At 31.8% G+C, this 21,645-nt stretch overlaps 1 protein-coding gene across 12 annotated transcripts in view; it reads right to left on the reverse strand.

Moving 5' to 3' along the window:
- LOC141451340 (venom protease-like) overlaps nt 1-21,645 on the reverse strand; it is a 41,739-nt gene that overhangs the window by 13,221 nt on the left and 6,873 nt on the right. The window contains exons 1-9 of one of the 12 annotated variants that reach the window (XM_074122630.1): nt 19,119-19,402; nt 18,934-19,034; nt 18,563-18,831; nt 17,001-17,225; nt 14,818-14,943; nt 7,467-7,685; nt 3,964-4,047; nt 672-953; nt 40-143 (exon numbers count right to left, since the gene is read on the reverse strand). In XM_074122630.1, the coding sequence (XP_073978731.1) occupies nt 40-143; nt 672-953; nt 3,964-4,047; nt 7,467-7,656 (660 nt within the window). In that variant the 5' untranslated portion in view covers nt 7,657-7,685; nt 14,818-14,943; nt 17,001-17,225; ... (1 more) ...; nt 18,934-19,034; nt 19,119-19,402. Of the gene's footprint in view, nt 1-39; nt 144-671; nt 954-3,963; nt 4,048-7,466; nt 7,686-14,817; nt 14,944-17,000; nt 17,226-18,562; nt 18,832-18,933; nt 19,049-19,118; nt 19,403-21,468; nt 21,593-21,645 lie in introns of those variants that run through there. The other 11 variants (XM_074122632.1, XM_074122634.1, XM_074122635.1 and 8 more) reach the window with 11 other exon arrangements.

The raw sequence follows: 21,645 nt of genomic DNA on the forward strand, positions 1-21,645 counted from the left end.
CCGACCAAAGAATGGAAATAACTTAATTAGGTAACTAACCATATGTGTATGTTTTCTTGGTGAAGCCGGTTTTCCTCCAATGATTCGCGGTTTAAGTTCAGAATCGTCATTTTCATTGCAAGCTGCCTGATACTTCGTGCACCCTATTCGTACAAAAGTTCATTTAAATTACTTTCTGATTTTAGTAAAACAAAACACTGAAATGGGGTCTTAGAACATTATTTCGAAGCTAAAACTTCTCTCAGCAATGTTTATTTAATAATGTTCACTTGCTTCTAAAAGAATGAACTAGATCTTTTGACTGCATCGCTCGGGAAACAAGACCTTTGCTCAAGTGCTCATTCTAGATTCATGCAAAGATTGTAGGATTCAAATTCTCTAAATGTTCCAAACGAACTCCTGGGATCTTGGAATTCCAATCTAGCATTGCCTTCACCTTCAAGTACTCTCAATTCTTGAAGAAGAAGTTGATGACGACATCTTCTTCAGTTTAGCAAACCCACAGACAAACACTATCTAACACTCGTTCACTCTTCTTCACATTGTATACTTTTTAATCATCTGCCACCAACACTCAAAGTGGTTTTGGATCTATTGTCGCAAGGCCCTTTAAAAAACAATCTGATTAATTTATTAAATACATACATAGATAGTAAAAATATTTTACTCACAATATTTCGCCTTATTAACCGGTTTTTCCGTAGTTTTCTTCTCATATTTTTCGGTGGTTGTTGAGCCAAAAGGCATGGAACCAATTACTATTCCACCACGTAGCAATGGATTATCTTCCTTATTTTTGAAGAAATTGTTAAAACTATCGTCTTTACTATCTTTAGACGGTATGAATGGATTGTGTAAATTGGTGTCACCAAAATTCAATCCACCAAATGGAAATTTTGATGTGGCATGAGGATAATCGCATGGTTCTCGAATATCGTACAGCCCTCCTCCGTCTGGAACAAACAATATAGATTTTGATTAGGTTTTTAAATTAAGTTAAGTGTTAGGTTTATTATATTATTATTATCATTATTATTATTATTATTAGTTTAAGCACATATTATTTCATGCAAATTTGATAAATTTACTTTATTATTATTAATAAACATAATCGTTTCGTTGAGATAACGAATATTTTGTTACAGTTTAATCTTCAAATTATTAAAACAAACTGGATACAGCCATAGGATTATTGGGCTGTTGTTATATTAGAAATTTGTAGTCAATGTTAGTATGAGAGGTAGGTCAATTATTGACTCTGTGTTTAGGATGATCCACGACCTTTAAATAGAACGAAGCGCAGGATGCAATCCTACAGCTAAGTATGCTACTTTTAAGTGAGCTTGGTTATGATGCGACAATGAGATGGATTTTGACTTTATATCTGATCCTAAAATATCTAAAAGAAGACAATATGGATGAAACAGTTAGGCAGGTTTATTCGTAGAATGCAGCGTCGTAAATTACGCATGTATTACTTCGGGTAGTTGAACTAGTTCATCTCCTAGGTGTCAGCATAAGAGCTAATAGTATTCAATGTATTTTGTACTCCGGAGTGGAGCTAAGATTCTTTTTAAAGCTATTTATTAGAATAGATAAGACGATTCTGCAAAGAAATATCTGTTGAAGATGGAGCCCAAATTTGCTCTAATTTAGCTTTTTCAGAGTCAGGATGTCTTAAGTCTCTGTTATTCTATTTAGTAATTCCTCCGAAGTATAGTGGATTTCCTAATATTACCTACGATTACGAAAGGCTATCGAAGTAGTTGCAGCAGTCCAGAGATTTTATTTCCAAGTACTTTAATAATTAGTAAAATAGATATAACAGCAGTTAAACTAGGCGGAATTTTCAAACTAAAACCAGCTTTTTACCGTGAATAGACTGTTAGATCTGAAAACTGATTCATTTTATATTTTTTTCTTCAGACACCAGACTATGCTGAATTCGAAAATCTCTAATTCTGGCAATTATCTACAAATTGGAAAAACTTCGGGATTAAAACATGAATATGAGTACTTAGTTCGGCTAGAATTTTTGTTCGCACAGATAAGTAAACTTTGAAAAGTAATGCTTATTTTTTTATACGCTTTACGTCCAACACGTGTCGACATCTAATTTAGTAGTTTGACAAGAAGCCCGCCTGGAAAAATAAGCATTACTTTACTTACTTAATTCGCGGACGAAGACGACTAGCAAAGGTACTTTACTATAAAGTTCTCATATTAATCATTAATTAAAATCCAAGTTCTAGACCAGGAATACATTGCATTTTAGTTTTGCTATTATAACACCTTAATAAGCAACCTTATATGTCTAGAAAGCTAATTATTTATGAAGTAATTAATATTGCACATTCCCAAACTTTTTACAAAGTATCCATGCATTGAGAAATATTAGAGAAAGCTTTAAAATCCTTGTGAATGACGAAAAAGAAGCAGCTTTATTTCAGAAATAATTCAATGCTATATTTACAATTGTCACTCAAAATCGATTCAATAAACATCACATAATTAATGTTTGTTAGAGATTTCCATGAATATTGTTGGCAGCAACAACTTCCCTCAATAAATGTTTATTCGTGAATTTCATGAAGAGAACATTTCAAACTAATGTCAATATAAATACAATATAAATGAACACTATTTAATTACAATGTTATAATGTTGTATATAATTGCAAAAGCTGAGCTATGTTTGATTTAGAATGAGATTTTGTGGATTGATGTGGTATGAATTACGTGCACGATTAGGTAAACGTGTGGTGAATGATAATGTCTTCAGTAGAAAGTGATCATAAAACGGAAACCCTGATTAACGCGAAGCGGACACAATTTAGCGGATATTTCTTAAAAAGGAATGGTTAATGTACAATCAATACCAATACACAAACACAAACAAATAAAACAATGCAATGGAACATTCGGAGAAGTATTTCATTCTTCAAAGATACATTTTTTTGAAGTAATTCTTCCTAACCCGCTTTCTGAGATCCAAGACCTTAGATCTTGAAGTGCACTTAGAAAAAGACAAACACAATGGATCCGCCTTTTCTTTCTTTGATCGAGTGGTTAGCAGATAACTTGGCTCATATACTTAAGATTTCCTGAAGTTAGAACAGAAAGATGAGACTTAAACTTTTAAAAGTTCTACAATAATTATAATTTATATTTAATATGATCTATTTATTATTATTTAACCACCCCGATGCAGACGTTAACATGGAGACAAGAAGAGAAGCAATCTATGCATTAGACAAGAATAGAAGCTTCAAGTACCTTGGTACAATAGTGATAGACCGTACAATCGAGCAAAAGAAAGGACTAGATATTTTTTCAGAGGAAGCCTTTTTTCTTTTAGCTTAAAATTTGGGTTTCCCGATAAGCAGGAAATCTCCTAATCCACATAAATTGCAATCTACTTGAAAATAATGGATATTATGCGAAATTTACAGGAGCAACTCCTCACTATGCAGGCGGGATTCGTGAGAAAAATGGACATAAGAATGGATAAAATTCGCAACTTGGCGAACAAGATCTACTGCAGCAGTGATCGTCTTAAGGCGATTCGGACATGTAGTTTGGATGTCGAGTCTGAGGAAAAGGAAAGTCACCTTCGAAAACAATAATGGAAAGAAGGAAATTAAGGAAATGAACTTGTAGAACGTGGGAGGATGACGTAAACGGGACATTTAGGAAGTGGGATTAAGAATGAAGTGGTAAAAAAGCATCTGATAAAAGTTCTGGACGAGTGGAACCTTCCCTACAAAGCTCTTTTAAAGCTCAGAGACAAAGGACATGGAAGAAAAATGTTCACTTAAAAACAAACAAACAAAAACGCACAAAATCATTAATTTAAAAAGGAACTCCACTATTGTGTGTATTAGTAAGTTAGGTTAAATAATTTTCCGCCAAATTGAGATTAATTTCATCTTTATTGTTAAAAAGTTTTTTAATTGAAAATTACCTGTTGTACTTCTTTTCTCTTCACTAAATTTTTCCTCTTCAGTTTTCCTCTTGGGATCGAAAATATTTGTCATGTCATTAGATCCTAAGAAAATTTGTTTCAAGATTTATTTGAATAGAATGAAATATAAATAAAGTGAGAAAGTAAAGTTGAGTTTACTCAGCCGTCGTACTTGTACACCCTGATTGGGTGGCCCATATCAAAACACGTTGAGTCAAAGTTTTTTTTCTCTCTGATTTTAGTGAGAAAAAACGCTCAACAAAATAACAATTTTATTAAAGGTACTTCTAGGATTGGAAAACTTCTAATTTCTAATTATATCACCATAGAATATTAATTTTAAACAAATTAGTGGCTAAAGTTCTGAGTTTGAACAGTAGTTCTGGAATGGCCAACTTTCTGCTAGTTTTATTTGTTGTTTTTAAACAGTTTTCTGCTCGGAAAATCTATTAAAATCAGCTTTTTTAAACTTTAATTCGTGGAAAAGTATTTGATGAAGTTTTCTAAGGCTAGTGATGAGTGTTTAGTCATTGTTCTGAAGTGCCATATCCAGGAATTGTACAGTTCTATCACCTATTGAAGATAATGGTGAATGTTGCCCAGCATATTTCTTCATCTCATCATATTTACCTGAAATTCGTGATTGAACAATTTGTGAAATAATGACTTGAATTTGATTATCATCATATCCTTTATAATATCTTATAATTATTGTGAACAATTAACAACGTACAAATTTTATTACAAGCAACTTTTAGCCTTGTTTGTTTTATTTTATATAACCTCCCTTGGTTAGCCTTGTGAACGTTTAACCAATTAAATTACTTGAAAGAACATAAAGCATTGTAATGGGTATGATACATGTATAGAAATTGTTCGCAGTAAAAGCTCTCTTAACTCGTATTTGTTCAAGAACAGGATACAGTCAGACACGTCTGTATACGATTGTATTTAGGAAAGAGTTCAATAAAACATTGCGGTTATTATTGGGATACACTCCTTCATCACCCTCTCTCTCTCTCTCTCTATATATATATATATATATATATAACCTGATATTGGGAGATGTAGCTTTGGTCGCAGTGTACCCAGAAGTGCGGAGTGGTACCCAAACCAAACTCTAGCAAACTGTGTTACTTCGGCGCGCGTGTTACTAACAGAACTGTTTTTCCACTTTCCTTTCTCTATTATTTTTACTTTATAACACTCTAAATTTTCCGATTAACTCTATGGTTTAACTTGCACTGTATTATAGAGAGGTATTTTTCTTTACTTCTTCCATTACATTTAATGTATTTATTTACGTTTAGACAGAGAAATATATAAAAATGAAATAAAGCAGGGTATTATTTTACGCTGTACAAAATAAGAATTTTCTCATTTCAAACTATTCTTTTTAGAATGCTGATATTAAAAATGAACTGGACGATTTTTGCTCTATAATCCCTTTATTCAATTTAATGTACTACCAAACCAGCAAATTTCTACTTTACTTGGTTAGATATACCAGGACAAAATAAATGAATATTAATAAAACAAATTAACCCAATCTAGATTGTGGACCAGCCCAGTCTATGGTCTTCTAGTGATTTGAGCCAATATCGGAGATAAGATCATTATTTGAACATTAGTGATATTATACAAAAGTTGTCAATATTGTTTTAATATATTCAGTCCCTGCTGGAAGGTTGAGTTCTTTTTTAAGGTGCTCATCCCATAGAAACTATTTTTCATCAGTTAGCATCCTCGTTATTCTGTCCACCAGTTCACGCAGAACAGGTATTCCACAGCCAAACCTATAGCCATATCTCTAATCTCACATCAGCAATTATCTGATGAGTTACAAGAGAATCACAACTTGACGCATACGGCTTTAGAAAAGACTTGGTATGTGCTAAGTTGAGATTGTGATTGTTTTGGTGAGAAAACGTTTTTAAATGGATTTTATTACAACTAAATATATGAGAAAACTCTCCAATTTTCTTTTATCAAAATTCTTAAAACTTCCTTCAAATTTAGAATTTGCTCTGAGTTGATTTCAATTTATATTTATTGCAATGAATAGAGGTAAGTGTTTTGTCCCGGAAATCGTTATGGCCTTTCATATGAATAAGGACTTCAACTATGTAAAAGCAATATTAGTATGCCTTTAGGACTAAGAGCCGCCTTATGTTCTAGGCTAAGTAAAAAAGTAATTAGCTGGAGTGTCCAATAAAAGTGATGGAACTGCTCTGAAACAAGAGACGGTATTAGTTGAAAGGTTAGGGCACTGGTTTCCCTCGCGGAGTTCAAGAGTTCAAGTTCTATGTTCTGCTGCTAGCACTTAGATTTTCTTTCATTCAAACTCAGAATTTTAGTAAAACCTTTGGTCTTGATACTACTTTGGATTGATACTACGTAAGTAATAGTCTAATAAATTGTGGTACCTTAAAAGATTGATAGAAAAGCAATTAAACGATTTTCTGAACCAATTAGTTCCATTTGGAATCTAGAAATGTGTTGACTAAATGAAACTGAAAAGAATGCTGAATATGAAATTTAATGGCTTGAAATGCCCCTAAAGAAAACTCTAAAAAAAAGTTAATTGGCCACGTTTATACTACTACGAAAGAAGTTTGTCAAATGGTTTACTTCTGAATCTAGTTCTACAAAGAGACAAAATTCGAACCCATGTGACAATTAATGTGCAACAGTACACATCTCATTAAAAGGTCGTGAAGTTTATACAGAAAAGTTTCTAACCATTTTTCAATCAATAAAAGCTAATTCATTATTTAAAAATAATTTCCGTTACATAAAAATTGGCAAACTAATAATTTGGTACGTACGATTTGATAAAGAGATTATTGACACGGACAAGTTAAACGGCCAGCCTTTTACAGTTGTACGAAACCAATGAAAGTCTTTAAAATAAATAAGTAAATATAAATGAAAGTAATAAATAAAATAAATTTATACGGATATGTAATTCACTTAAATCAATAAATGTTCTGTAAAAGCATCTTAATGTCCTAATTAAAACTGTCCGGTAGGACAGTTGTATAAGGGTTGATCGTCAAAAACTGCACGAAAAAGTGTAACGTTGAAAAACACCCAACTGTGACAATTTTTTTCTCTTTTTCTTTAAAAGATAAAATTCCCAAATTTTCTTTAAATTATAGGACAAACCCTCCTTTACAACTGAAATTTTTTTGCAACAACCCAGATCTAATAGGTTTCGAGAAAAAAGTTGCCGAAAATGAGCAAAAACGGCATTTTCAAAAATTGTTGTTGTTCTTCTTCTTCTTCTTCTTGTTGTTGTTACCTTTTTTGTAAACTGCGTACCGCCTAAACGCGTGAACCGATTTTCATGAATGAGGTGTCATTGGATTCGGAATTTTATGTAGATGTGCCTTTTGGTTATCAAATTAGTTTTGACTGAGAAAGAGTTCTCTAACAGTGAACTCTATTTAAGAGAAAAAAAAATATGAGTATTAACAAACAATAAGTAAATAATAACGCACCAAAAGTCATGAAAAATGAAAAAGGTTTTTTTGTGGTTGTAAGCGGAGGCAGATAGTTAGATAATCTATGGGCTTCATCCCTCGGGTCACTTGTAGCCGTAGATTCTGGTAGACGGACATTCCGTCGTCTGTTAGACTGCACAGTTGGACTGGTGGTGGTATAAGTTTCACGAAGTCCTTGCTCGTGCATGCCGTAATGTCCTGCTGAATGTTCTTGGCCTGTTTCAATTGGATTTATACAATACATTAGCCACAATATCCTCCCGGATTTGTATTAATAGATTAGCATAATAATAATAATAATAATAATATCGAAATCTGGTTCAACTTAATGCTAAATTTAGTTTCTTTGTAATATTTTGAAGGCATGTGGAAAGCGAGCCACTTATCAGCGATGACTTTCGTCTGATGAAAAAAGGAAGAATATTTCCAATCCTTTTAAGGAAAAAAAACCTAAGCGTCTTGAGGGTAGATTGTGGTATACCATAAGGTGTAATATGATCCGGAATACTGAAATACAAGTAGGTCAGTGATCTTGAGGCCAAATTTCTTTCTATCAGAGGCAAAAACTGCTAGAATGGAAGAAAAGTCCAGAAACGGTAAGGTCATGTGAAAGGAATCGTTGAAGAGACAAGACCAAAATGACTTGTGGAAATCTCTAACCATCTCTGGGGAAAAGGAAAAGTAGTTAAAGTGTAGGCCAAAAGATAGCCTTAATAATGAGAGATACGCGTAGTGTTCTACTTCCATGGAGGACAAGCATCCTTGACTGCCTCTTAGGGCGAAGTGGAGTCTTAATCGGACCTGGGAAAGCATCAATACTAAATGAGAGTGCGTTATGTTTACAATAAGCTCTACATTCACTCCCTTCTGATAAGCTTTAGTCCTTCAAATTGCTCTTATATCGTACATAATTTTGTATTATTATAACAAATAATAATTATCTCAGTTTTATATAAGTGAATAAGTTAGTATTTTTTTTTGAAGTGATAATACTTGAATAATTGAAAATTAATGGTTTGAATGCTGATTGAAAAGAAACGCAAATTTTGGTTAAAAAATTATTTTTATAGAAACTATAAAATGATTAATCAAATTAAATTTTAGAAATTTAATACAACCTTTATTTACCTTTAGAGGAAAGTTTATGACAAAAGCAAAACCAACAATATCAGTAAACTATGACTTGGACTAGCCAGAACTTTTAATGGAAAAAAACTTCTTGTTTGAGGGTCAAGAAGATTTTAGTGGCCAGGTAAATGGAAATTCTATATTTCAAAGTGATAAGGAACTTAGTTGTAACTTTCAACAGTTTCTACACAAAAAGCACATTCAGAGTTCTGTTTGGTTTCCCAAATCTGTCAAAAGGGTTTTTTTCTAAATGTACATTAAGAATTAATTAGTAGCAAATTTTGAAAGTTATTTTAAATATTATTGATTTTATCCATCACTGTGGTCCATACCATATTTTCAATATTTTAAACATAATTATCAAATTCCATTAGCTACCTGTTATTTTTTTTTTTTTTAAATAAACAAATACGTAAACAACTTTTAATAACAAATTGTGCTCGATAAAAGGGCACATTACATTAAAAAACAAAAAAAAGATCTGTCTAGTTTTGTTTTGTTTTCAGTAAAATATTGACAATTGAAGCCAACAGTAGAATTTTGTCAATACACTGTTTTGGGCTTTTAAAACAAACCATATTGGTTAATTATAAAAACGAAACAACACTGATACATCTTTTTTATTAAAAAAAAAAGTTATCTTAATCCATTTCAAAATAATTGGCATGATTGTACAAGCAAGACTTGAAAAAGAAAAAAACACAAAAACAAGTCTAAATCAGTGCCCTTGTTATACATTTTGTCTTTTTATATATTTTCAAGAATTAATTATTAACTTTTTGAAATGGTTTCCATTTTTTCCAATATTTGTTTAAATCACACTAAATAAATTAGCTGATTAGCAGTTTCTAGCATACAAAACACATATTTCACATTATAGATGATATTGATTTCACGTTATTAATGTTTGAAAGTCAATTAAAGATAATTATCTTTTCTATAAGATAAGAATTAGTTAATTCTTAAATTAATTTCCTAGGAATGATGTAGATTCAATGCAGATAAAAAATAAATGATGCAGAATCTTCTTTCCCCAGCAAAACAGGATCTTTTTTAAACAAAAAAAGTAAAAAGTTTATCATTACCCTCATCAGCAGAACTTTTGCCATGGTATCCAATTTTCCTAATTCATTTTTGCTGGAATTAAACATTTTTTAAATTTCCTGAATTCAAATATAAACTCTATATTTGTTTGAATATCAGACAGAAAATCATCGCTAGCAAAATCATCCAACAGTTGAATTTTTTTTTTTATTTTGTTGAAAACAACTCCAACAATGTTCTGTCATACTCTTTGGCTGTTATCTAAAATTAAAACTTTTAATTGAAAAAATTATTTATAAAAAAGTGATTAAGGATACTTCTAGTGGAGTGTTGTAGTTAGGCCAACCTTCAATGTGCCATTTCAGAGGAATGTATAGCAGTATCACTTGATAATTAAATGAGTTCTTAAATTCCAAGCTTCGATAAAGTTATGTGATCTGAAGTGGGGATTCTTCCTAGGAATCTTTCAATTTTTCTTGATTTTCTCGAAAACCATTTTGGCTGATTTCTTTGAATTTATTACCAAGCACTCTTCATTAGGAGTTTCACCAATGGGTGAATTCTATCCTCATGCTACTCATGTATTTATACTATGTATCAGCTTTACTTGTTGCAGAATTGTAATGCCGTGAAAATATATAAAACAAAAAACAAAAGCTGTACGTGTTTTTAAAAATATTTTGTTCACACATACTCAGATGGAAAAGAGTTTTAACTTATGACCTTTTTGATCAAATTTACACATTTTATTTTTCTTGTTTCACCTACTGGTAACTTCTTTTTGTTTCGGATAATTTAGTAGTTAAACTTATAGACGCTAAATCTGATGAAAGGAAATGAATCCAAGTGAAAATTTTTTATTGACGATGTATCACGTTTAGTGTCCGAAACTTTAAGACATACAACTTTCTATATTGGCCGGAGTTTTACAATTTATTTCATGCTAAAATGGAGAGAGGAATTCGTGAGTACAAAACTAACTTTAAGTATGTTTTTTATAATAACTTTGCTGATTGAATTATTTTAATACAGAATGAGGTTTCAGTTTAATTTTACACGAATTTATAATTCATGTTCAATGACTTTAAATGATCAGTAAGCAGGTGCTTATTTAATTAGTAAAAAAGTTATTTAGACAATTTTCCATATAATTTGCGTAAATGACAAGATTGGTGTGAACTAAGTACTTAGTCAGCTGATAGATGCCTGAGCTCAAATGTCACCAACAAATTACTTAAAAGCTCTAAATTTTCTGCCTTGATTAACACAAAATATAACTCATTTCCTCACCATTAAAAGCAATCCAGACATGGATGAATTACAAAACTTAATCTTAAACTTTGAACTTCTTTAACATAGTTAAATAATGAAAAACAGCAGACAATCATTTCAGAAGTAGAAAAGGCACACATTTTCAAAATGGATTGAAGAAATGTGCTGGAAGGATTTCACAGTCTGTCTGCCTGGCTTAGTGAATGAGTAAAAAGGTTTAGAAATTGTTGGATGGATCGTGAAGAAATAGGAGAAGTGAAGAGAGCGCCGCTAATCACAGTCATTATTCCAGACGCGGTACATCTAGTGAAGAATCACAACCATGCTCGCTTCTAGCCCCGGATGGAGAGATAGGAGAAGTCAACATGACAAGAAGTGGTGTGGTGGTTACTTGCAATTTACCTCTCTGGAAACTTGCAAATTCCTTCTTCCTTCGTGGAGCTCCTTCTAAATACACACACACCCTCAATCTATCTAAGTACTTCATGTTACACACTTTAACCTCTGCCTTAATTTATCTCCATAATAAATAATATTATTTACTCCTATCTGCTTCCTCTTATTTGTTAAATCAATTTCTCTACGAAGGGTGCGAGTGGTTATGATTAAATGGGAAATTATTTACATGGTCGTTAGAAATTAGTTAATGTGAATAAGACAGTTAAGACCGAACGGTAGGACAGGTATATTATAAATGGTTGATTGTCTAAAACTGCATAAAAAAGCGTACTCTACTTAAAAAAACAATAACTTATTTCTAAAAGTTTTTATTTTGAAATTACATCGCATCATTCACATCGTATTCCTTGCATTCAGCTAAGAGGCTGAGCCCTCTTGCTCCTCTGTCCCATTAGATCCGTGATCTACGCCGCTGCACACCTTAATCTAGTGGTTTTAATTTCAGCGAACGGGTTTCTTAATTTTAGTACGCATGGACATTGTGAGTTTAAGAATGCTTTTAACCGATTAAGTAGAGCTACTGGAATAAAAGTTATAATTTAAATAAAATATAGAATGAAAATAACACGACTAACAGTTCTACAAACACTACAAATCTTTAATATACACTTTTCTTAAAAACGTTGAAGTATACACCTTGCAAATATCGTTGAAAGGATAGTTGTTCTTCTTCTGCGCAAGATGTCTGACAGGGTTCACTACGTATAGCGCAGTTCACTTCACCTCACTCTTGTACAAACTTTTCTTCCTCAACGGAACACTAATTTCCCAATAATTTGGTTGCCTCCTCCAATCCAAGATCGCCAGATCTCTCTGTTATAGCCACTTGGTACTAGGAGACAGTTTCTAATCAGCCGTTACCGGTTACTACTTCTTCTTCTCCATCAACTATACCACGGGTGACACCAGTTTTTTTTCTGATGTGTTCATTACTTAGCATTTCAAGCTTTGAGAGGCAAGTAAGTTCTTCATCTCCAGAAATCCATCTCCTTCACCTTTAACTTTCATATCCGCAGCTTCAGTAAGCAATTATGTCTAATAATCTGTACTCATAACGACAGCTGAGTAAATAACCTTTATTATTCTCTGCAGAGAGTCCCAGATTCTAAAACAGTTAATGTAACAGGCGGACAGCTCTTCTTCCTTACTATATTGTTGCTGCTAAATTAACTTACCAGTTCGTCTTTCATAAAATACGGCACACATTTCAACATTCGGACAGTTATCTAATCCAGGATTAAATCTTATCATCTGTGCTAGTTTTAATCATTCTTTAATCTTTAAAGCTGTCAGAATCATACACCTTACTGCATTGGCACCTTAGAGAGATGCCTTGGTTTGCATTTCGCTGGGAAAACAAAACTTCCAAATCAAAAATAATAGGCGTTTTACGGTCTCCATTTTAAGTGGAAACTTCATTTCGAAAATTGAAAATTAATATCGCAAAACTTCCTTTTACTAGAGGTTAAAAAACTACACATATTCAATATAGTTAAAAAGGAATATTAAATATTTTTGCAACATCCTCACAGAGTATAAGAGATAAGGCATTGTTATTCAGACAGACTGGTGAGGGTATAACAGTTATAATGTGGCCGATGATGGAAGGTCGGATGTTGCACTCCCAATAGTAGAGTTCCAGTTGACTGGCTGACCTTGGGAAATTCCCTCTAATATCGCTCATTATTATTATTATTATTCTCACTTACAGCAGAATATCTTTAATGAAATCAAAAATTAGATTAGATATAAAAATTTTGGATATAGATAAATAAATAAAATGTAAATATTTATTTAATGGATGCTGAAATTATTTAAATAAACGGTTCGATCATTAAATAAAATTAAAACTTTTCCTTTCTGGCGTCCATTGACAGAATTTGGACGCATCGTTTTAGAGGAGCCTGAAGTTAAAGCTTTCTTTCAAACCAAACTGCAAAAATCAATTCCTCAGAAAAAATTGTTTCAAGCTCAAGTTATTCAGCAATAAATCATTTCCAAATTATAGATTTGGCTGTCCTTAGATGACTCCAGTTGTCAGCTTGGTAAGCCACCGGTGCATGTGCATACAATGTTAGATCATACCTGCTCCACTTAATGATCTCGTAAAAATACTAAAATTAGACTTGATACATCTTTTCAATTGGGCACAAAAGTTAAGTTGGAACCATCCCATGTCCATTTCTTTTAGTTCCCTCATTTTGATCCAAGCAGACCAATAGCTACCAGAAATTGAGCCTTCAAAGCGTTGAAAGAGAATTCACCTTCATTACCTCATCAGCCTTTTTGTTACTCTGGATTCCATGATTAGTAACAACTTTATAAATGATCATTTCGTCATATAATTCTCCTTCTTCAATTAAAAGGGAAAAATGGTTTTGTGGAGTTTACACTACAATGCAGGCTGCAGGAAAAAAACAAAAAAACAATGGAGATAATGTATTACCAGTCAAAATGAAAATAAAATGAAATTAACAATTCCCATTAGAAGATAACATTGTAAAGAGGTAATAACTTGTTCTAATTTACTAGGACCTATTCTCTCATAAAATAATTACTTTGTCGACTCTAAGAAAATTATTGCAATAATAAACTGAAAACTAAGCTTCATTCCTATTAATAATTACATCATAAATAAAAGTACATTTTACAATCTTAAAGCAAAAACAATTTATGAAATGAGTAAATATAATTAATTATTAATATATATAGACGTAATAAAATTGTCATTACAAAGTTTTATAATTCCTGCAAACTAAATTGGCATAACTCGAACCAATTTTTGATTTTATTACTTTTGCTTGCAAAATTTATAAGTACGAGTAGAGTTCAGTTAAATTAATGGAGCTCAACCACTGATGGTAATGGAAATTTCATAATAGAGGTAATATATGTTTATTTAATAAGAACAAAATAAACAAATATACTGAAATGTTTTGTTTTGAAGCCAAATGAGGCACCTAACAAATGTCCAAGGCAACTCCAGATCATATACTCTCTGGCCAGTTTTTTGCTAACAAACGCATATCATCTGCTGACTTGCTGTCAGATTATCCAGTGACAAGTGAAAGAAACTTTAATTAGTTTAATTATATACATAAACCTGGATGATTCAATCCATTTAATCTCTGAATATGGATTAATTGGAATAAAAAAAATATATATATATATACGATGTATATGGGCCGAACATTCACGATTTTGTTTAACGTTATGAATTTTTAAAACGTAATTCGCTACTACAAAAATTTTATTTTAAAGTGAATTTTTTAGTCACCTACATGTAAGGTACTCCAAAATTATTCTTTGAACTCTTAATTAAAAAAAAAAAAAGCGGGAAAATTTGAATTTAGGAAAAAATGCATCTTTTTAATGATACAAGCTTCTGTGAGCCTGACTTATATAAAAGAATACATAAAAGTAGAATTGAAGCACCCAAACTAACCTATTCCTGTTGGGCAATTAGAAATAGATTTCTCTGAAGTATAGCTCTTCAATTCCCCTGATGTACGTATGGCTCTTCAAAGTTTAATAATTCATCAGCAAGAACTACTAAATGCACTTCTTGAATCTGGCCAACAAAAGATAACCCAACTCAATGTGCAAATCAGGGAATCTGATTTTTAATTATTTAATTGGTTTTCGAGATCAGTAACGTTACTATATTTGATACTTTAAACAATTAACATTGCATTCTTTAAGGTGAAATCCTAATGAACCAACATTCAAAGATACCTTGAAATTATTTTATTAAATGACCTTGCAGGGAATAAACTATGCGTAAACCAAATGTACGTTTAACTATAATTATGTTTCCGTTAAAAAAAATATATGGTATCATTTTCAGGCAATTTTATTTTTCAATGTTGAACATTATTAGATACGAACTTCCGTTTCATATAAAAGTTACATAAAGAAAAAAGAGTGCGTTTTCTATGAGCAAGAAAAATTAACCCTTAATTCACAATTCAATTTTCTAATCACCCTTATATTATCATTTTCATTTTTAATTATTAGGAATCGCCATTTTAGGGGCAATGCAGCGGGAATAAGTTAAAAACATTGAGAATGCTAGTGTTGGATTTTTAGCTAAATATAAAATTAGAGGCGAGCTTAAAATACCTCCAGTTCTATCCTAATAATAATAATATATTCTTACATTAATTATTTAATGCATTCGCTGATTGATAAAAATATATCAAATAAAATAAAAAAGCACTACATCTCTCAGCACATACTCCACTGGACATAGACTACTTCCAACTTTTTCCATGATCATCTATCCTTCGTAGATCTCTTTAAAAGTCAACCTTCCATCTTGATGTCCATTGATCGGCGTCTTCTGAGGACAGGATACTATTCTGGCAGCGTTTTGATCCAGTTTTCTGGTCTCAATCTTGACATGTGTCTAGCTCAGTTTCACATGAATTGCCCAAATTTTCTGAACATCATACATGATAGCAATGGTCTAATCATTTCTTCATTATTTTCAGGACTCATCCTTGTCATACCTCTTTGAGATACTTAATGAGCAAACCCTTTTGAATCGGCCATATATCTTATGACTAGGAGTGAAGGAGTAACCATTTCCAGAACATCTTCTTTAAGGGCAAACATAATTTAATCGAAATCTAAATGGACGTTTAACAAATATGATTAGTTAAATAAGTTTTTACGATGCAATTCTGGAGCTCCCCCAAAAAAATTGTCTGAGGTGAATTACGAATGTTCTCTTATTGTTGTGGTTTGTTTAAAAACAAGAGAGTGGCCGTGATTACTCAGGAAATTATTGCGACTATTACGCTAAGAAATTGAAGTAAAATAACAATGAAAGACAACTGATGTCTGATAGATAGTCGGAATACTATTTCTTTTTGTCTTACCCTGTTGGGCGAACCACATCTCACGACGTATTAAACAAATACTTATTCCTCAATGAGCAGACTTGTGGTTATTTGTACACGTTGACTTTATTCTCTGAGTCACCACCTAACTTAATGATAATTAAAACTAAGAGTAAATAAAATCAACAAATCTGCAGACGAATATTATCTTATACCACCTTCTCCCTCTTGTTCATTATATGACCTTCAAAGATCTGAGTATTTATTGCATGAGAATTCATTGCATGCTTCTAACAACAATTTACTTCTATTTATTTCTCCAAGTTTTAAAGTGATTAAACAAAATGGACTAGTCTTAACAATTTGGTGATACAGTTTGTTTCTTAGATCTGCTAGTTCGACGTTTTCTTCTCATTCTATCCATTTTCCTGAACTGAATTCACCTACCATTGAGTCATTTGATAATTTCATGCTTGAACTTCCCTGCTGGCTTCTTTTTAAAGAGCTATTCTAAAATGATAATGACTAATGTAATATGTAATCTATCACATGCATTAAGGATGATTGCACGAATCGCTAAATTCCGAGTTGTGATGTAATCAGTTTACTGAGAGAATTTCACACTTTATTTCGAAATTACATTCACCCTTCTCCTCTAATTTATGGTGGATAAGTTCCTCTAAAAGACTAAAGCTTCATAGCGCCACTCGAAAATCCAATTTCTCATTCCTCACTTATGTTCTGGTGAGCAAATATTGATTTCCATGCAGCTTCTTATACTCACTTTTGATGAATTCCTCGGAATACTTCAGATCATTTTCTTTTACATCTCATACTGAGATAGGCCTTCATTGCCTCTCGAAAACAGAGAACTGCAGAGGGCTTAAAAGCAAACAAAACTTCCAAGGACGACGCCAGCATTGTTCTCAACGTTTTCACTGCTGCACACAGGATCAGCATTGTTGTGGCCAAAGTTTGATAACAAACTTGAAGACCAATAATTAATTATCTATAACAAAATTGTAAAAGTTAATTCTAATAAAATCTGAAACCTCTTTCTTAACATGTACTTAGAGGGCTATCAGAAGGAAATGGGTTCTTCTACTTCAAAAACCTGAACAATACCTTGAAATGGGTTAGCAGAAAGAAGCATATTTTATAAAGACAGTCTGACAGTATTAGCCAGGTTCAATATTTACATAATTAAACTGGTTTAATTTACATTTCTAGAAGGAAAATGTTTAGCAGTAAAGATAAATTCGCAAGATGAACCAAGTGGCAAAAGATATGTAATTGCTTTTTCTTGTTATGTTTTGCTTTAATTTTAGAGTTGATAATGAAAGTAACTGATAAAAATCCTTTTGTTTTTGGTTTCTTCTCTCGCGCTATTAAACGGCACAAGAACATTTGTGGAACAAATTTACTTTTTCATTTTGTAAAAGATTTTTACAAGATTTTGTAAAATCAAAATTAAGTTTCAGTTCTATTCACTCGTAATTTTTTCCATTTTTATACTTTTCTGAATAAGGGCCCTCTTCTTCAGGGGTGTCCAGCTGGGGCAACTTGACTCTGTAATTTACACCCTCACTGTGAACTTTAAGTCTTCAGAAGTTGTTGATGAGTAAAGTTACTTAAGATTAGCGTCTCTAACCTCCACACACTTTCACAATGTACGCTTTACATTCATCTAGAGTCTCTGGACAAACTCTTGACACTTAGTAACACTAAGTCGTAGGAATTACCCTGTATATCCACACCCTAACTAATACAAATCAGCAACTATCAGGTGCTTCTTCTTCTTTTTTTCTTGAATGAGATCTCGGACTTTATTTTAATCATTTTGGATGTGGGTCACTCTTAATCAAGAGTGCTCCTAATTAGTAATGAGTTAGAAGATTATCGAGATTTCCTTTCTCTTTTTTGTAAAAAATAAATAAACATCTATTAATTAATTTAAATTGCAGTAGTTTAACTAAATTAAGAAGAGATTGAGTAGAACGCTGCACAGTTTGTGGTTGCAGTTTGCCAGTTAACAAGATGTCGTTGGAGTTGTTAGAGCAAAACCCGCCATCCAAAGTAGTTGTAGTAGTTTGTTAGATTTAATAGTTAAGACAAACAACAAGATGGTGTTCACTAATATACCGTCTAAAAACTGTCTACCATGTACTTGAAACTTTTATCTTATAAACAACATTTTCAAAAACAGTTTATTTATTATGTTTTCCACGTCATTTAAAGATTAATGTTATGGAGGCATTAATTATTTAAGATATTTAATAAATTCCATACGATTACAAAATTGTCAAGATTGATTTATTTTTTATAGAATAAATGGAGGTGAAATACCTTGCAATGAAGCCTGCTAGATAAACAGGTAGATTTTGTTTAGCAAGATAAGCGTTATTGACACTTTAAAATCTATGGCGAAATGATATAAGTTCCAATAACGAGTTTTTTTTATCACTGTTAGCTTGATATTTATTTATTTATTTATAAACCTGCACAGCAACATCTATACATCTAACGTGTAAACTACCGAATAATTCCTACATTCACTCACTGCACACAAGGTTTGCTGAGTTTGTTGATGGTGATAATATCTCGATTGAACGTACCTAGAGAAAAACTCTATTCATTGACATATAGACTCAATATTATAAGCATATTATGTGCCCTTCTTCCCTTACCATACTGCATTGATAATAATTTGTACTTACTTTGTACTATTGTAATTCATGCTAAAAGTAAGTGCAACCGCCTTCAGTTCAGCTTGTGGCAGAGAACACATTTATTTGAAATCCATTAAATTTTAGTTAACCTGTAACTTAATACCTATGTAAAACTAATAACAACGCAATTACAAGAGAAGTTGCATTCAACGTTAACCATTTTAATTACTTACTAGTAATTGAGGTTCAGTAGCATGTAAATGTCATTAACTTCCCAGGTTTCCAAAATAATGCGTTGGTAGAAAATACAAGCGTTTATATTGCATTACAAACTATCAGATACAGTTAACGAAGAGAACTTAAGATTTAAAATATCTGTACTATTCATTCCAAATTTCTCCCAGATACTTGCATTAATAAGTGATTTTTTTTCTAATTTAGAATTATGACAATCACAAGAAGTGGAACAATGGACACAACATTGATATAAAGTCAGCTGGCAGACTGTTCAAGTTAGCTTCAGCTAAGAATGGTTCTAATAACAGAACAAAGTTCGATGAGGAACCACTAGGTAGGGTTATAGACCCTTATTGATTTGTACCATAGATTTCCAATAGATAGCTCATCAGTTCATTATTTAGGACATGTCGGTAAAGTAATTTATTTAGGACTATCTTGAAAACAACTATTTTTAGAATGATTGTAAAGGTGGTGTGCATGAGCCAGCCAAAATTACACCTCAGAAAGTTCAACCTCAATGTATAGTTTAGATAGCAAGCAATTAAACTTTGGCCATGAACAAACTACAAATACCAGTTGATTGCCAGAAAAATTTCTGATTTTTACGGACTTCCTTTTTTTAGTTCTAAGGCTAAGAAAATATATTTTTAAACAAAAACATAGCTTTCATAAATTTTTACTACAACTTTTTTTTGGAACAAAAGGGCACCCTCTCTTTCAGATGGTTAATTTTGAATCGCAAGCTCTGAATTTAAACCAAGTCCAAATGTTCACTAAACTACTTTAAAGGGTGTTTGCCATCAAAGCCTCCAGTTAAATGAACTGTTCAAAGAGTATACAAAGGCTAGCCTTTAGAAAGGCGAGGTGCCCGTATCATACCACAAAGGTAATTTTGTATGGAAAAAAAACCTCACAATATTCTCTGTTGACTTTCTTATCAGTAAGTTTTTGTCAGAAAAAAATTTAAACTCAAAAAAATATCTAAAGCCAACCTTTCTTTAAGAAAGCGATATGGTAATTTATATTTAACAATTCAATTTGGAAATTTACCAAAGGTAGTGTCGCACTAAATTACTGTCAGCCAACAAACAATGTTGTTTTCAAGTGTCAACTATTCAAGTAAGTCTCTTAGAAGTTTTACCGTAAATTTTATTAGGAGAGTTATCACGGGCCAGTCTACTCAAATAAGATAAAATTTCTTCACATTGCCCCCTACATGAAAGCCATCAATGTTTGTTTGACATATTTTTTCCTCGAAAATTCACTTTTCTGTCTTACTAAGGAAGTAATACTTAGAGATTTCCTGCTTAATTCATTTTCTAAACCTTTTAGGCAGAGGCCCTTCCATTTCTCTCTCCCTAATTCCTTTGTACTCCAATCCTTACTTTCTACAAGACCTCTCTATTCCTTTAATGATACGCTCATACACTATCATGGACATAATGTTGAGGATACCATATTATTAATTTTGTTTTATAAAACATTCAATTTTGTAAAAGTCATTCAACAATTAACGGAATAATTACAAAATTAAGGATAGTTTTTTTAGTTTTATTTTGAAATTATTTGGTGATATTGCGAACGAGTAGTTTTCTAAATTGTAACAGTTCCATAAAATCGCAGAATGAATTTTTGAATCATTGTCGACATGGAAAGTGGTTATAAAGGCTATTGGAAAAAATCTGCCAACTAGAATGCCACATTAGTGACGTATTACATTCTTTTTACTTTTTTTATAGAACTTGGTTAATGGCAAAGGAACGTTTCCAAACTTGTTAAAATAAATCAAAGAAAGATTTATTAGACTAACATGTTTAATATTCAAAAGAACGTTTCACGTTATAAGCTAGATCAGCGTTTCCCAACCTGTGATACGCGTACCGCTAGTGATACGCGAGTTGCTGGTTGGTGGTACGCAAAAAATAATCAATAATGGCGACATAAAAAATTAAATCATAAAAATATCATAGAAACATTTTTTCCTATAATACATAAAAATTATTTTAATTAATAATATTATACAGTAAAGTTGTTATTATGTACAGTAATAAGGTTGGTCTGTCTCAAGATATACGAGAAAATATAATAGCACATTTAGCAGGATTAAAATTGTCTTTCATGGAATATTTTCCAAAACCCGAAAACACAAATGATAATTGGATTTCAAACCACTTCTATAAAGAAAATTTAGGAAAAGCTACATCATTATCAATAAAAAATAAAGAAAATTTAATAGAATTATCGTGTGACAGAACTTAAATGATAACTAAAAAATCTGCTTAGAGAGACTGATTGTAATGAGTAAGCTCTATCCAAGTAACATTAAATTTTATTGGTACTTACAGGTAGTTGAATGCTTGAAAGAAATTAATTTAGAAGAATTGGGCACAAATATAATAATCCTAGAGAAGAATTTTGTAAATTAATTAATAATTTTGAAGAGAAAAATATGTGCGCAATTTTTAATTATTTAAAAAAAGTGTTAAAACTAAGATCTTACTGTTTGCAAAGTTTATAAAG

This window comes from Rhodnius prolixus, unplaced genomic scaffold (assembly GCF_049639745.1).
Source record: "Rhodnius prolixus isolate KJV_2025 unplaced genomic scaffold, Rpr scaffold_8, whole genome shotgun sequence".
NCBI classification, from domain to species: Eukaryota; Metazoa; Arthropoda; class Insecta; order Hemiptera; family Reduviidae; genus Rhodnius; species Rhodnius prolixus.